Raw genomic sequence first — 18,734 nt, 5'->3', positions numbered from 1 at the left:
AACAGCGTTTATTTTTGATACGACCGCATAATCTAAGGGTATATACCTACGAGGGGCGTTCAAAATATTCTCGGTATTGATATCTTACAACCTCTTCTAAAATTTCTTTCGTTACTGGCCGCTAAGGTTTATTCATTGACATTAAAAAAAAGTATAATTCGAACCGAGATGTTCTTTTGTTTTTCTGCAATTGCTGAACAAACATGAACATCATGTGGGAATTGACAATGTTAACTAAATTAGAACATCGATGCGTGATAAAATTCTTGACAAAACAGGGTAAAAATCAAAAAACCATAAAAGAGGAAATGGATTGTGTTTACCGTGAGTCTGCTCCTTCTTTATCTACCATTCAAAAGTGGTCAAGCGAGTTTAAACGTGGAAGGGAGAGTGTTGAAGACGACCCTAGACCTGGCCGGCCTGTAGTAGCTACTTCACAAGAAAATATTGATAAAGTGGAAAAACTTATATTGGAAGATGGTCGAGTGAAGGTAAAATCTATAGCACAAGTAACCAATCTCTCTATTGGTACCGTACATGATATTATCCATGACCATCTTAATATGTCAAAAGTAAGTGCAAGATGGGTTCCGCGAATGCTGACTCGGCTTCAAAAAGACATGCGTGTAGCTTGTTGTTCCGATTTTATTGACCTGTGCGGTGAAAATCCTGATGAGGTGCTGCAAAGAATAGTTACTGGAGATGAAACCTGGGTTCATCATTATGACCCAGAGAGTAAACAAGAGTCCATGCAGTGGCACATTAAGGGTTCAGCTCATCCCAAGAAGTTCAAGGTCATCCCTTCAGCTGGCAAGGTCATGGCCACGATATTTTGGGATTGTGAAGGAGTATTACTGATCGATTATAAAGAAAAAGGTATAAATATCACAGGACAGTACTACGCTAACATTCTACGTCAATTAAAGGATGCAATCAAAGAAAAGAGGCGAGGAAAGTTAACCAAAGGTGTTATGCTTCTGCATGACAACGCCCCCGTCCATACTGCTCATATTGCCAAGGCAGCTATTGTTGAATGTGGGTTTGAAACTGTTACTCACCCACCGTATAGTCCGGACTTAGCCCCCAGCGACTTCTTTTTGTTCCCCAATCTTAAAAAGGATCTGCGTGGAAATAAATTTTCCGATGATGAAGCATTGAAGGCGGCAGTGGAGGAGCATTTTTACACCAAAGATAAAAAATATTTTTATGCAGGATTAAAAAAAATAATTGATCGATCTTTTAAGTGTATGAACATAGGGGGGGAGTATATTGAAAAATAAAAATATCAAACTTTTCGTACTTGTTTGTTTTCATTCTCATACCGAGAATATTTTGAACACCCCTCGTAGTTAGTTTAGGTCCTAATGAACACAATGAAATTGGTTTTGTAAAAAATAGACGACATTAATTTTTCCATAAAAAAGAAGCACTGCATCACAAAACGTCGCATAGGTACATGTGTGTACAGACACGACGTCACAACTGTCACAAGTGATCACGATGTACATTGGCGTTCAAAATTTTTCAAATATGAAACAAAATTTAAAAATTCTTACATAGTCCACTTAACTACACTACACTATATGTATGTTCACCGTTTCGCTATCTGGAGGTTGTCTGGAAGAAATCGCTGTTTAGCGATAAGTCCGCCTGTTGTTACCTACTGCGTTAAAGTCCAATGTATTCTCTGTAACTTTTATTTTGTAGTGTGCAATAAAGTATTTTATTATTATTATTTATTATAGTCTTTTTATAGCCCTAAAACCTATGTAGGTATAAGAAGTGTGACCTCTTCTAAGACTGACATTCCGTACCTACACTAAATGTCCACCATATCCTCATGCGGAATAGGGAATAGGATGAATAGAATGCGTCTTAGCACTTAACTATATTACTTAATATAATTAATCCAAGCAGCTTCTACTTAGGAAACAGTTATAATAACTTTTCCTCATTTTGTAACTTGAGTTTGGAAAAGTTGTTGGTAAGTAATGAGTAATAACCTATGCCTTACCTTAGATTAGTTTTTGAAGTAATTATTTATAACCATTAAAGATACACGTCTATGAAGACTCAGTGATTAAAGCCCTATTTAGACGGTTCAAAAATTTGTATGCGATTTTCGTTACATTGTGGTATTTGGTAGACTGACTGAATTCATTGTAGGTACTCTGTAATTAACAAATGTATTGAATATTGCATGCAAGTTTTTAGGGTTCCGTAGCCAAATGGAAAAAAACGGAACCCTTATAGATTCGTCATGTCTGTCTGTCTGTCCGTGTATGTCACAGCCACTTTTTTCCGAAACTATAAGAACTATACTGTTAAAACTTGGTAAGTAGATGTATTCTGTGAACCGCATTAAGATTTTCACACAAAAATAGAAAAAAAAAACAATAAATTTTGGGGGTTCCCCATACTTAGAACTGAAACTCAAAAAAATTTTTTTCATCAAACCCATACGTGTGGGGTATCTATGGATAGGTCTTCAAAAATGATATTGAGGTTTCTAATATCATTTTTTTCTAAACTGAATAGTTTGCGCGAGAGACACTTCCAAAGTGGTAAAATGTGTGTCCCCCCCCCCCCCCCTGTAACGTCTAAAATAAGAGAATGATAAAACTAAAAAAAATATATGATGTACATTACTATGCAAACTTCCACCGAAATTGGTTTGAACGAGATCTAGTAGGTAAGTAGTTTTTTTTTCAATACGTCATAAATCCCCTAAATACGGAACCCTTCATGGGCGAGTCCGACTCGCACTTGGCCGCTTTTTTAAGTTAGAATTTTTGAAACGAATTTCAGGGGTGGTATTATTATACATGAGCTTATTGTCAAATTCTGGTGCCAATTCATTACAGTTCGGCAACTGCCCGTACAGACCACGCCCCACATTGTGATGTGACATATTTCTAACCCTTACATTAGTTATTCTGTGCCCTTACCTGGTACATGAGCTCATTGTCAAATTGCGGTGGCGACCCGTACAGTTCGACGGCGGCCGCGGCTGCCAGCAACACCCATACGGCGCCCAGTCGGCTGTGGCACATCATTTCTGAAACAATTGGGGCTTAGTTAAGATTACAATAAACAACTAGGGAATTGGGGTTAATTTAACTAAATCTAACTCTTAAGATTATATACATATTATGAGTGATCGAGAGAATCATTATGCTAGTATGCCGTGGGATCGCGAGCTTCTTGTTATTAGAAAAAGGCAATTAATTATTTATTTATTTTATCATCCGAAGGTTTGAGTAATTATGTTTTTGTATGAAAGCAGTCACACATCCTAGGTTGTTACATATTTATTTGGTTCTGATCTGAGATAACGGAATATATGACGAATTTCTGAGGGAACTCCTCTATTTTTAACGACGGCACGTGTGATTTGGGTGTTTACTTAAGCTTCCGTCAAAAATTCCGCCGAATTGAGGACCTCTTCATTCTAAATTTTGTTATGTTAAATAATATGGTTTATATCTGTTTGACAAATAGTCTTCGCAATATCTGCACCGAAACACCGATTGTAATTAAATTGGAATGTCCGCAACTTGCAAATCCGAAGGTCGCGTCGCGACGTGACGCCCTTAAAGCCTTAGCAGATAGTTTTTAGAGGAATAATCTTAACGATGTGGCTATATGGCGGCAAAGTTTGAGACCGGAATAATCTGGTACTTAGAAGTTTTTTGGGACAGAGTCATTTAGGTCTTTTATTACCTAAATGCCTGTGACCGCTAAAGATGGCGATGGCGCCCCCGCGGTTGCGGCCTGACCATGGCCTGACCGCGGCAGATGGAGGATTGCTATATCCGATATCGGTGAGAACAATGTGAAAACGCCCTAAGGGTAAGCTGATACCCACTTAGGTATTATGCATTGTGTCGTCACCCGAACTGTGTCTATCCACTGTTAATCCCGTGCGGTAGCCAAGAAATGCCACCGTGCCCACCGTCCAAGCTATTCTCGACCTTAAGCCCACGCTGTAAGGTCCACGGTCTAGAAGGGACACATTAGACGCCTCATCAGATGATAAGTTTGCGTAATTGTTTCCGTAATCCTCTAGTGAATGAGCTTTTTGGGCGTTTTCTGAAATTTAGATGCTATAACGAATGCGGTTAGGTTGATTTTGAATCAATATCTGAAATTGTAATTGAGACAGCAGTATAATAACTGATAAGAAAAGATGGAGGAATATAAAGAAAATACGAAGAATGAACTATTTCTATTTGAAAATAAAAGTCATATAACAATGCAACGAATAGGATTGGATTTAGACAATACTGATAAGACGTTTTCGAAGCAACATAGCTTCCGTAAAACCACCTAACTATAATCCAGTAGGTAAGGTACTTCAACTATGGTCCACAAGTTCAATACGTAATTAACGATATTACCAATGTTCTGTTTGGTTTTGTTTTGACTTGCTTTTTTTTTCAATTAATAGAATATTTTTCCATAGAAATACGACATTCAAGTGCGAAATATTTCAAGGCATTTTCCTTCAATAAAACGTGTAACAATCAAATATAAAAAATTAAATTTTGCGTTAAAGTGCAAATAAATATATATTGCATTCAAAATATTAAAACCCCTTTGTACAAAATTTGTAACGTGTTAAATGTGAAAACAATTAAGTTGTTATAGGTACTTACTCGCGAGTACCACTTGAGATGAGACAGAAGCGCAAATGGGTGCTCTCTTAAGCCTTTTGTATGTACACATTTTAGCGCAGTACACACAGCAGAGGAGATAAAAGGAAAATAAACAGTTACAATTAAGTAAGACCATTGTATACAAACAAAAAGAAATTAAGTACTAAGAACTAAACAAAATAAACTAAAACTACCTACTTACCTAAAAAGAAAAAGCCTACAAATAAAAAATTGGCCCAGGGCAGCGCGGCAACGCCAATGCGTTGGGCGAGGTAAGCTCCATCAGCCTTCCGGTCACCCGTTGCGTTTATAAGGCGCTTGGCCAACTCTACTTGTATGTATTTAGTTTTCTCAAAGGTAATTGTAACTACCTACTTATTAAAAAACCTTTATTGTTACTTTGATTTTACAGGAAATTCTATTGCAGGGGCTCAATGCATTTGATAACTTAAATTATTATAACGACACGAAAGAAAGAAAAGTTCCACATGAATACACGTAAACAAATCAATTACAAAGCGACCTTTAATAATTTACATTGCAAAAATGTATATCAGTAAAATTACACAAAGCTTATAATTTCGTATTAATAATATTAGGTAGGTAATTAAATAGGCGCGTATTTATAATGTAAGTAAACAGGCTTTTGCAAGCAACGACCGTGGATTCGAAGATTATGGAAATCAAATTCATCAATCAAGATAGAAATAGAAGAAATAAATCAAGAGAAGAAATAAACACGATTTGGTGAAAATATTTGCTAAAAATATCATTTTGTTCAGCATTTATGTGTCAATAAGATTACTACACAAAATGTCTCCCTACTTTCATTTCGTCGTCTTCGTTAGGGAGGTACCTGCGTACTTGATTAGCATATTGGTAAAGTGATCGGGAAATTTTTTGATCAAGATCGCACATAGTGCGAAAAACGTTTAATTACTGAAAAACAAGTTATTTTTACGATTTTCCCAACATACGGACGCAAAACAACATAGGTCATGACCCCTAGACGTCATCAAGTGGGCGGAGATGGTATCTGCGACCATTACTGCTGACGCACGTCAAAAGGCGATGAACATTGTTAGTGCAGGCTTATGGGTACCGAACTACCCATTATTTATTTATTTAATCGTATGACATTATACAGTCGGTAGCAGATACAAAGAAATCAGGAAATACAATAAATTATTTATTAATTGTATTAAATTAATCCACTTTGTTGTTTAATTTTATCAGCTATAAATTAAGATACATGATACAATCTATACAGAACAAAAATGAGCAAAAGTGAGTTGCATAAAAAACAAAAATGTATTCAGGTTAGGTTTAAAGATATTTATTCTCATAAAAGACATACAAGTCACTTACACGAGAACAGACTTGACTTGTATTCACAAGAATGTGCAGCTAACACGATCGATTTTTTTAAGAAATCGTTACCTAAACTTGCTCTTCTGACATAATCCCTCCGTTTTCTTAAAAATACATATTAACCCCTGGAGCGCCCCAGAATTACCGTAGTATGGAACTCCTATACTAGTTACTAGCACATGTGTCTTGTTAGGGCGCTCCACGGGTTAAATCTCTGCTTAGCTCCTTATGGTCGAATGCTACCATTCAACCTTTATAACTTGTACTATTTTGTGTAATAGTAAAAATTTAAATAAATAAAATCGGTCACAAACCTCACGAAGACTCAAATTATGCTCGTAATTTAAAAATACGTTTATCTTAAATTACTTGTATTATAAAATAACCCATGACGTCCCATTAATCAATGTTATAATTACTTATAAGTACACATTTTCACTTTCAGTCACATTCAGTTTTAAATTGTGTCCCAAAGTTTCAAAGGCTCGGATATTGCAATATTACATATTCATATTTGCAACATCGTGATCGCTAATGAGGTTTTTAATTGAAGCAGATATTGTTATAAGGGACGGTTTGACGTTAATTATTTGGTTGATGTTTTAATAGGTTTCCTACGCCTAAATTATATTCTCAAACACGTCAATCCAAAAATGTTGCATTTGTTAACATTTAAAATCTATTAATAGAACTTTTTTTAAACCGCTTAGTTTAGGACTTATATTGAGAATGGCAAAAAAGATGCGAAAACTTCACGGTTTTTCGAGTGCTGCAAATGTTTGTAATGGTCCTAACAACATATGTATTAACAAATCAGAACTAGCCGTTAGTTTACGATTCCTAGTATTAGATATGACTGGCCTAGGAGTATAACTAACTACCTACTTACAATTAAAGTCAAACTGCGGTACCTACCTAATTCGTAATACTATGCGGTAATACTATGTAATATTATGCGATACCTAGCCTAACCTAATTATAGGTATAATAATATAATGCATAATTTTAATATGTATACGACACAGTAGTTCTAGAGATCCTACATCCATTATATTTACCAGCCCTAGTAGCACGGTCGCATTTTTATCATTTATCACCATGCCTGTCACGTTCTAACAAGCATGTAAGTGCGAAAGTGACGGGCTTAGTGATAGTGGATAAAAATGGAACCGTGCTAAACCCGCAGGCTTAACCCTTCGAACGCCAATGTCAAAAGTTTGCTACTGAATTAACAACCTTTCAACTGTTAATTACAGCCCAAATTGTCTGGGATGGATACGGGACAAGGCAGTTAAGGGGTTAATTATCGACCTTAACATTTAAATAAATATGGTTTAAAAGCTAAACCCGCAACGCAGGTGTTTTATTCTATTACTAATTACAACACACGTATGTAAATTGTAAAACTCCGTAATTAATGTAGTGGGATGAAATGATACGTTCATTTAGCGAGCTCCGGTGTAACGTGCGGTGTGGGATGCGCTGTGACCGATTTAAAACGATAGATCATCATTTTTCATCCAGCATTTTGTTGGATCTCGCGATGTCATTGAAATAGATTTGACAAGATTTTTTAATAAAAAACCACATTGACGGTCAGCGGCCGGGAAATGGCAATTCGTAGATGAGTATCGATTTTGTCGGATGATGCGATACTGATTCTGACATCTATTTCAAGTTATTTTTGTAATGTGACTATTTAGCAACAGGTACAAATACAAGGTACAAAATAAAATAATAATAATTTGACTTGTTCCCTAGTTGTATTCATTTTGCGATATATTCCGCTACGGTAGCGTTTACAAGTTATTTACGAAAAACTAAAAAAAAAAAAAACATTTTAGAACAAATTTTACGGACCTAGCGAAAAAGTGTACTGAATCTTTTTTGTAGAAAATTTTATGTAGATTATTTATGTAGGAACGTTTTTTTGGTACGGGCCACCAGAGTTATTTACGAAAATCTATAAAAAGCGGCCAAGTGCGAGTCGGACTCGCCCATGAAGGGTTCCGTATTTAGGCGATTTATGACGTATTAAAAAAAAACTACTTACTAGATCTCGTTCAAACCAATTTTCGGTGGAAGTTTACATGGTAATGTACATCATATATTTTTTTAGTTTTATCATTCTGTTATTTTAGAAGTTACAGGGGGGGGGGGACACACATTTTACCACTTTGGAAGTGTCTCTCGCGCAAACTATTCAGTTTAGAAAAAAATGATATTAGAAACCTCAATATCATTTTTGAAGACCTATCCATAGATACCCCACACGTATTCTTTTGATGAAAAAAAAATTTTTGAGTTTCAGTTCTAAGTATGGGGAACCCCAAAAATTGATTATTTTTTTTCTATTTTTGTGTGAAAATCTTAATGCGGTTCACAGAATACATCTACTTACCAAGTTTCAACAGTATAGTTCTTATAGTTTCGGAGAAAAGTGACTGTGACATACGGACGGACAGACGGACAGACAAACAGACAGACAGACAGACAGACAGACAGACAGACAGACATGACGAATCTATAAGGGTTCCGTTTTTTGCCATTTGGCTACGGAACCTAAAAAGGGACATTAAACGTTACATATAGTACCTAATTATAACTTGAGTACAAAATAGCAAGGATCTAATGGGCAAAATGCTAACAGAAGTATATTTTTTCAGACCGACTCTGAAATAATACATAATGAATATACTTCTGATAAAATTTTACTGGATGTGTCGAGATATTTCTTCCTCCTAATTGCCTCCTAATTTCCTGGCTTTACGCTTCATAATTATGTACTGACAAAGCTCAAAAAATAAACATATTAAATTTATAAATTGTAGGGGACCGATTCGGATTTTGTAATAGACATCTATTAGATATCTTTTAGACATCGCCAAGATACGATAACGATATGTTTAAGATCTAACCTGTCAAATTTGACATTTCCGCGATTCTGGAGATACTCTTGAACGATTTCCACAAGATATTACTTAGAGATCTAATTCACATCTAATATATATCTAACACGATCTATCGTAAAAGTGACATTGGTTGCCCGAATTGCGCTGCAAAAGAGAACTAGTTGAAATCTAAACTATAACGTATCTAGAATGGATCTAGTACGTCTCGTCTCTTGTGAATATCTTGATGTTCGAATACGGCAGTGGGTACCTCGATTTAACTTCTCTATATTACGTACTTAGGTATGCCTTTTATTTGCCCTTGTTATACACTAAATTAAACAGTCGTCAGTATATGCCACTTTACGAGAAAAGTCGTCAGTTTGAGCCCTTGACGGTAAGCATCGCCTTTAAGGTTTATTGAAGATCATCCCCTTTAGTTTAATAGCTCGTGACGAAAAGATCAGGATTACTTTTGTTTGTGGAGATCTTCCCACGCAAGTTGGTCTAACTGTAACTTGTTTAATAATAGGCTGGTTTCATAGGAAATTTATAGAAATTAAATGCATATTTCGAAGCGAAACGTGGAACAAAAAATATATAATCGTGTACAGATGTAGGTAGTGCATATTGTTTTCCATCGTATTTTCTCGGCAACGTTCGTATTTGTCATGCTGCTTCAGCTTCAGTCAACCTCAGTACTTTTTGTACATACATAACAGTCGTTATAGCCATTGAAATTTATATTTGATTGCACGGGAATACGGTACACATTTGATTGAGTTTTACAAGAGTGTTTAAGTTCCCGATTCGCCGCATTCTTGGAGGTATTTATTGCTGAATTCCTGTTTCGCCGAATTTACTTTAGTACCTACGTCACGATCCGACTAAACGAGAATGTATAACGGAACAAGGATCCGGCGAAACATGAATGCTGCGAATCGCGGGAACTAATATTTAACTATTTTTACACGACTGCCCAAAAAAGGAGTGTATTGTCTACGCTACGTACGTGACGCTATTATCTAAAAAGCCGATGTTTGGCATGATAACATTTGGTAACTTGGTTCAACGGTATAATCTAACGATTTGTTAAAGTCACACAAAAGTTATCATTCTGGCCAATCGCCCTATAGATACTATTTTTCAAACAGCTTCCGTCACCGTACCCAACCTGTTTGAAAAATAGTAGGTATACATACTTAACAATTCACCTGGGTGGCAATATATTATATACTAATAAAACATAGATACATCACATTTTAATTCACATTGCTATAAGTATACACTGTCTCGCATTATAACAACCGCGTAAAGCGTTTTTGGGCATTTTCACTTAACTGTGCACCTTTAACTGCCGGTTAGCAATCGTTACAAAACTGACGGTCAATGTCAGATCCCTTACATTTTGTCAGGAATGTAACGGTCAGACGTTACTGAAACACGACTTAAGTCGCGCTTTAAGGTGTACAGTTAAGTGAAAATGCTCTTTTTCATCTTTCCTTGCTTATATAAATTATCCATCAATTTCCATAAGTACATATAAACACCATTTATACGTAATATTCCCACATAGGCACCGCCTTAAGGCAACATGCAAAATTACAAAAGTAAAGGTTAAAATATTCATGAAATATGTTAGGTATATGAAGAGTTTATTTTCTCATTTCGGTACCTGAAAGCTAAATAGATTTGCACGCAAAATAGAAATGCTGTGAAACTAAGATAATATTTAACTCATTAATGCTAATAAATGCTGCTTATTATCGCTCCGCTATATGACAATTGTTGATCAAAACGTATTTCAAGGCAATATGTATTTTGTATTTTAATCCCGCGCTCTTCGCAATCGTGTCTAATATTGAAACAAATAATAACTTACTGCAAGAAATATTGAACTAAAATAATTTAATTTAGCACCACTATTCCATTTCGCTATTCCATATTAATTTTTCGTTTAACTTCTTCTGAAAAAGACTCATTATTTAACGAAGCGGGTTGAAAGTGACATGTCTATAAGTAAATCATAATAATGCACATTCTGGTACGGAACCCTAAAAACAAAGTGTAGGCTTTTTGTTGTCTATGGCAGATAAACAATTACACAGTTTACTAACGCCATTAAAAGTGTACGGTAATAAAAATACAATATGTTTTCTTTCATGTTATTAAAACACTTGTCATTTCTTTAATGTTTTCGTAGAAATGCCATTGAAGTGGAGTTATACCTATAATGACCATATATCGGGGTATTTGGTGCGGGACTGACTTCGATAACTTTGTTTATAGTAAAATAAATACCATTAATCTCCAAATGTGCTTAGAAATGTTAGAATAGTATCGGTTTTTACAGTTTTTACCTATTTTTTAGCTAGTGTGAAACATTACCGCACCAAAAACCCCGACCGATGTATGATAATTACCCAAAAATGTATATTATTATAGCCCTACGAATGGCGACCGCAATGAACCCTTAATTATATTTTAAACACCTTTAAATTTTGTCATTAAGTACCTAATTATTTAAATGTGGGTAAATTTTATTATATAAGTCCTTTGACTTTGATATGGATGGGGTAATTATAAGTAGGTACAGTAATAATACACAGAAAACATATACCTTGGACTAAGTAAATCTCACTAATTGTTTATTTTTCAAACACATGAAACGTTATGACCACGTTTGTGTTTATTTCGAACACCTAGCAACTAGCATAGCAGCTGCCAAATTAGGTTTAACTTTTAATTAACCTATAGGTACGTAGTTGGTTATTTAATTTGAGTTATGTACCTATTGGGATGCAGACCCGAGGATATGCAGATAATGGTTACATTCGGATTGAGACTGCTGCGTTAGACACTGTTCAGCATTGCTGCAGGCGTCAAATATTTTTTAAGACATCGACATTCAACAAGGAGGAGTTTTGGCCGAAGGGTGTCAAGTTCCGTAGATTTGGCGGCCGGCTCTCACCACTTTATAATCGTCCAGTGAGACTCAAACTCACACCGATAGGTATGCTAATGGAACCGGAACTACCTACTTTTTCTTTGTTTGTAAAGGTATGTTTTCACTGGCATAAAAAATATTCAAAATTAATTCAATTGCATTTTTTATCATAGAAGATCGACAACAAGTGTTGCCTTTCCAAGTTAGGGTTGATGAGGGTAAATTACTCATGTTTGTCATGTTCGTGTAGTCGTGTCAGGGGGGTGTCACTCCGCAGTTTAGGTATATTTGGCCGGCGCGCCCATCGGACAGGCGTATGGCAGTGGGCTGCCGCTCGGCGTGCACGATAGTAGTGTCACGTGGCGCTCGCGCAAAATTGAAAATACACAATGGCTTCGAAACTTACTTCCGTGAGAATCAGACATACTATCTCCGGATAAAAAATGTATATTTACATAATCAACGTTTGTAATTCCTACATATTTATCTTAAAAATAATAAATCAGTGGGTATATGTATAAAACTTGTCAAGTGATAACCCCGTGCCGACACTCACAGCTCGGTCATAAAACTGCGGCGCGCAAAGGAGATTCACGGTTCGTGCGCGGTTATAAGTTTCAATTTTGCTTGCAGGCGGCAATATATGTGTAATTTTATACCTAAATCTGACTTTTGTGAAGGAGTGAATTTTCTGTACGGTAGTACTATTAGTTATTCTGTGGTCGTGTACCCTTTTACACCTGCCAACCCCCATCGTTGAGAAAGTTAGACAAACACTCCCTCAACCCGTGTACACAACTCATCTAAACCTTATTGCCAAAATATAAGGTTCACCGATGGTAAAGATAAGAGTATTACTGATAGCACAACGTGTGTTAATTGTAGTATATCACAATACTATACATGTAGGTAAACATAACTATTAGGTTTAGATATGAATATGTGGGTATGCCGCTCGCGCTTGACCATGTTTTTAGTTCAGAATAAACCGCCATTGAAGTAACATCGTGTTTCTTTATATCGCCCTTTACATTCATATCATTAATAAATGACAATTTCATAATTAGGAAAACCAAACTCATGGAATAAAGATTTTTTGATTTTGAGTCCGATTCAGATTTTACAACTAGTTACGCCGATTTTGATCTTATTTTTATACCTTTATATAAATAGAATACTTAGGTACACATGTATACTTCTACTGTATTTCGGAATAGATAGGTATGAACTTTGGTTTAGCGTTTCATTCCTGAAACTATAAGTAACTCTTAGTGATAACTGTCAAACAATAATGAAACAACTAAAGTAATCAACACCAAATATGATAACTTTCGTTTCTAATATATCTCGTGTTGCCTCGGCTAATTTAAGGAAAACTATAACTCGCAGATGTAATATTGATTTAGATTTGGCAAATAAATATTCCAGTAGCTATTACCATGTACAGTAAGCTGCGAAATTGCATGGAGAAAAGATGAATTAATTCATTGATAATGTTGCCATGCAACTTTATTAGCGGCTGATGGTACAGACAGCCAGTAGCAACACTATTGTTTTTATTATATTTTACTTTTATATTCATATTATTAAAAAACCTGATCGAAAATTTTAAATGAATACAGATAAATAATACTGTCAACACAAAATATGCCGAAAAGCACGATTAATTCTATTAATAGGCTACATGACCAATTTTCATTTATGGTATCAATCGATCGGGTTTGTTTTTAGGATCAAATGTCTATATGGGACCCATTGCATTAATTAAAGTAACACAAAAGTCAGAAATTGTAGTCAAAGGCCGACATTCGCACTTCACTCCCGTAACGCCCTAAACAAAACGGCAAGGGAACGTGACGTCAAGGTCTCTGGGAGCCCATCTTGTAGTATGGACAAAACAAGAAAATTGTGTTTTTGTCGGTGAAATATTGCGTTTATGTATATAGTTGCTTTGCTATACAATATTTTTTTGGATGAAATGTAAGGAATCGAATGGTATCCTTACTTTTATCGTTTTTGGAAGTTAAAAAAAAAACTTAAATTTTGATACTTTCAAGTCCTGTATTTTTGTAATTTTTCAATCTTTTATTTTAATATCCACATTATTGTGATAAATTGCTCGTTTGATATCTATTTTACTAGATTTTGTTATAAAATTCAATACCTATGTGTCATCATCCCTAAAATAATTATAAATGCGAAAGTAATTAAATATATATATCTGTCTGTTTCCTCTTCACTCTTCATATGTAAGGTAGATAGTTTGAGGTCCAGGGAAGGATATAGATATTTTTATCAATCACCAACATCGGCACACGCGGCGGACAAAAACACGCTGTTTTCCTAGCATAGCGCCGGTGCCGTCATATAGCAGACGGCTGCTGACCATACAAAATACTAGGGCTAAACATGGATGGGGTAGTATTTTGTATGGAGACGGCCGCTATATGACGGCACCGCTATTCTAGGAAACCATCAGAGCTTTAGTAACAAAATATACAATAGTACCTAATGTACGATAGTTAGGAAAGATGTAATTAATATTAAAAAGTATGTCTTATAAACAAACATCCGTAATTCAGGAACAAAAATAAGCCTTGTGAGGTACTGGCCTACCGGGATTAAGGGCAAGGCAAAATCACTATAGGATAGGTCAAACACGAACCGAGCCAAGACTTGATGTCATGTTGATGTCTATTCGAACGTAAAGTGTCATTCAAACGAACTTGCTAACTTATGTAAACAAAAGTTGCTAGTAAATTACATTCAGTGTCAATTTTAGTATGGCGGTTTGTTTACATAATTAGCAAGTTCTATTGAATGACACTTTACACTGACACCCGTACGGCTACCACGGAGGCTTTTAAATAAAAATATTAAAATTTACTACAAAATAGTACCTAGTTACAATTTTCTACTGACCCACTTGTAGGTAGGTAGGTAATGAAATAAAAATACCGATACTACGTAGTGCTGTGTCACGACGTTTTAAAATAGAACACTTGGCTTGGTTTGTTTCAACGGTTTCTGAGGTGAAATGATTAATTAACACTTCAATCTAAGAAATGTAAATATCAGGTTACCTACGGTAATTTAGTGTTAGGTACACATTAGGGTAACAAGTACTAATTTGAACTTTAGAAATCTTAAGAGTCACACGACCCCGCCGCTAAAAAGCCGCTCTCATACAATCGAAGTTAAGCTCTTCGCTCCCTTTAAATTCCTAGCAAGAACAACTATACTCATGGACAAATTTAGAGGAACGCAAAAAAAAGGTTTAATTACCTTTACAGCACCTATAATAATTTCAAAGTTAGTAATTTACCTAACTTTATTTTTGCGCTCCTCTTTTGTCCATGAATGTAGCACGTGACATCGATATAATGTTATTTTCACCTCAGCAGCTCGAACAAGGGTACTTTGATTCTTAAAAACAGTGAGCAAAATGCGATTTTGCTCACTGAGTTAGACAAAATGACATTCAAGTGACCTTTATAGTCAAATGTCATTTCAACATGCGGGGTCTAATAAAAGTTCGAAATACTTGGGTTCTATTATCTCTGTCCCTTTCACACTGTTAGCAAAAAGAAACAGACAAAAAAAAGTTAAAACGACATTCAACAGTATATTCACGGTTTATAATAGACCCCCGAAAAACTTCAGACCGCATCGTTCCAAACCACGTACGAGTATGAATTCTTAATAATTAATAAATAAAAATAAAGTTTAAGATTTCATAAAAACTGATAGAATACTATATTTTAGGTATTTTATTGTACAATTAAAATAACGAACTCAAAAAATACACAGATCATCACGCAAAATTAATTATTTTACTTTTAAGAATTTTTACCATAGTTGACAAATAGTACGTATCCGCAATTCGGACCGTATCATACAAAGATTTTTTTTGTTGTCAAAGTTGGCGATTGAAGTGTCAGTTAATGTTTGTTATTTCTATATTATTTTACTGGAATTTATTCGAAGAAATATCAAACTTTGATCACTTGTTGTACAAATAACTATTGTATGTTCATATCAAATTTCATGTTATTTCGTTGCACATTCGAATGTTCATCTGTTATTTAATGTTATCATCCACCGCCGCTATCGAAGCGGCCGAGGTGCTCTAACTAAAATACCAGCAGGCGTATTATGGATGAGATGGATTTATCCACGTGATAAAATAACCGTCACTTTTCAACACCGGGCGACTGAAAGGGGTTATTCCCACTAGTTACCACCAAGTTGTTACCAGTGGTAACTACTGGGAATTTTTTCCAGTAATTACCACCAAAATTTTATTTGGTTTTGGAAAAAATATTCCCATCTCTTGCCAGTGGTAACTACTGGGGAAAAATTCCCAGTTGTTACCACTGGTAACAATTTGGTGGTAACTAGTGGGAATAACCCGACTGAAAGGGATACGGACGCGAACATCTGTGCCGCTACGTTGTATAGATCGACGGCGACTGTAAAAGATCTTTCCTATCGTTCCCTCCAATCCGATCACTCTAAAAGTGAAAAATCTTGCTCGGAGTAAGAAGATTACTCCAGATCAGGTTAGCGTGCAGGTTGCAGGTCATTTTGTTTCCTTAAGAATCCAATGAAGGAGCTCTAAAAGGTTAAAGTTTTATATACAGGGTGCTTCCTGTAACAGGAGCAATAAATTAAACTGTAGGCTGTACTCCTCAAACTGACCAACATTTGTTCAGCAACTTTTAAAAATTATGAATCCTTTAGACTTCCTCTTTTTCATACAAAATAAATATTGCCTTCAATGTACGCTGACATCAGTGTGTTTGACGTTGCTTGTCACGCTTTAAACATAACAAAATTTGCAATACATTACGTCTTAGAATAAACTTTAAAGTGTAATAAAAATCAAAACCTGAATTATTTGTGGTGTAACCACTATACTTCTATTAAATGCATGTATATAATAATAAATAATATCATAATATTTACTTATATACATAACTAGCATGTAATATTAATAGCGAATATTTATAACACTAAACATAAATAATAAAGATACACATACAGTAAATATAAATAAATAAATACAATATATATAAATATAAATACATAAATAAATATATAAAAACATTCACTTTCACTATAGTAATTCACATGCAATATATATAAATAAACATATTAAAATCAACATCAATACAAACAAATTATCCTATCTTTTGTGTCGAAACTCCGGACGCGGTGGACAGGCTGCCGTGACGTCACACCAGTAAACCGGCTCGACGAGGCGCGCTCCCGCGCCGGCCGCGCTGCCCGCCACGCCAGTCAGACTCACAACTTGACGGCGAATGCATGCCGCTCCGCGCTGCGCCCGCGCCCGCTTATCGCTTACGACTTACGCATTTGTTTTCATTATCTTTCCTTCGCTTGTGCCTGAGACTATGTACCGCTTTGCCACAATACAGCTGTGAAAGTGATTCGGTTGTTTTCTTTGGAGTCAGATCCCGTTACCACGACCACACTGGTGACCCCTATTTTGGACAAAGGTCGCAGCTTTCTTCTGGATAATCTCAATAACAACCTAAGGAAACCGTAAGTCAAGCATAATGTCTGATACTGAAGAGAAGGATAGCTTTAGAGATGCTAAAGTAGTCACGCCTACGAAAGATAACGGTACCGAGCGCATTACCACTGGTGTCGACACATTCCGTGTCGGAGTTAAGATTCCGGCATTTTGGCCACAAGAACCTGAAGTCTGGTTTAAGCAAGTGGAAGGCCAATTTATATTGTCTAACATTACTTCCGACACGACAAAATTTTATTACGTGCTATCGCAACTAGAACAGCAGTACGCAGCCGAAGTTAAAGATATAATTATATCTCCGCCTGCAACAAACAAATATGAAAAGTTGAAAAGCGAGCTTATTAAACGCCTGTCAGCTTCACGGGAGAAGAAACTGAAGACACTCTTGCTCCACGAGGAATTAGGCGACAGAAAGCCTTCGCAATTTTTAAGACACTTGCAGCATATCGCCGGCCCGGACGTTCCTGAGGACTTTATGAAGACCATTTGGACCAGCCGTTTACCGCATAATATTCAAGGTGCCGTAGCAACCCAGCCGCTGTCTACCCTCGATTCTTTGGCGGATCTAGCAGATCGCGTATGGGACATCAATCCAGGTACTCCACAGGTCGCTAGCGCCTCTGGCCAGCCCGGCAGTTCAGCTATGGATCTAATGGCTAGTCAAATTGCTGCACTTACGAGACAGATGCAGGAGCTCTCCAGTGAAATGCGGTCACGTTCTCGTCCCAGATACAGAAATGGAGGTAAGCCGCAGCACCGTGAACGCAGCAACAGTCAGCGACGCGGAAATAGTCAGCAGCGTTCGCAATCAAGCTACCGCAAGTTCCCAGTGTGCTGGTACCACTTCAAGTTCCAACACCAGGCGACGAGATGCGTGAAGCCGTGTGACTTCTCATCGGGAAACGAGCAGGGCAATCGATAATGGCGGCCAACGATTGCCCCAGTTCCGGTCGCTTATTCGTCACAGACCGACGATCAAAGATGCAATTCCTCGTTGACACCGGAAGTGATCTTTGCGTCTATCCTAAAACTGCATTACGCGAATATCGACCAAAAACCAATTACGAACTCTACGCTGCTAATGGGTCAATCATCAGTACATACGGTCATGTTCAGCTGAGTCTAGATCTCGGACTTCGTCGAGACTTCAGTTGGCAGTTCGTCGTAGCAGATGTCACCAAGGCCATCATCGGGGTCGACTTCCTATCTTTTTACAATTTAGTCGTCGACTGCCGCCATAAGCGCTTGCTGGACTGTACGACACTACTGTCAGCGATTGCCACAGCCGTGACTCCAGAGGACACCGT

At 36.5% G+C, this 18,734-nt stretch overlaps 2 protein-coding genes across 2 annotated transcripts in view; one reads left to right on the top strand and one right to left on the bottom strand.

The window, feature by feature from the left end:
* Window positions 1–17,186, bottom strand: part of LOC134652806 (calpain-7-like) — a 119,138-nt gene extending 101,952 nt beyond the window's left edge. Inside the window, exon 1 of the mRNA XM_063507976.1 lies at window positions 17,175–17,186. The gene's annotated coding sequence lies outside the window, so the exon portion shown is untranslated. The remainder of the gene's footprint in view (window positions 1–17,174) is intronic.
* Window positions 17,187–17,449: 263 nt separating this feature from the next.
* On the top strand, window positions 17,450–18,349 carry LOC134652672 (uncharacterized). The gene has a single exon (XM_063507836.1). It carries the CDS (start codon window positions 17,450–17,452, stop codon window positions 18,347–18,349), a length of 900 nt encoding a protein of 299 aa, XP_063363906.1.
* The last annotated feature ends 385 nt before the right edge of the window (window positions 18,350–18,734 follow it).

The sequence above is a fragment of the Cydia amplana genome, chromosome 12, assembly GCF_948474715.1.
Source record: "Cydia amplana chromosome 12, ilCydAmpl1.1, whole genome shotgun sequence".
NCBI lineage: Eukaryota > Metazoa > Arthropoda > Insecta > Lepidoptera > Tortricidae > Cydia > Cydia amplana.
Note: the sequence above shows the minus strand (reverse complement) of the source record. Positions and strands in the feature narration are given on the sequence as shown.

Bases quoted from the DNA above. Each gene is read 5' to 3' on its own strand.
- LOC134652672 (XM_063507836.1), top strand. From the start codon at position 17,450: ATGTCTGATACTGAAGAGAAGGATAGCTTTAGAGATGCTAAAGTAGTC.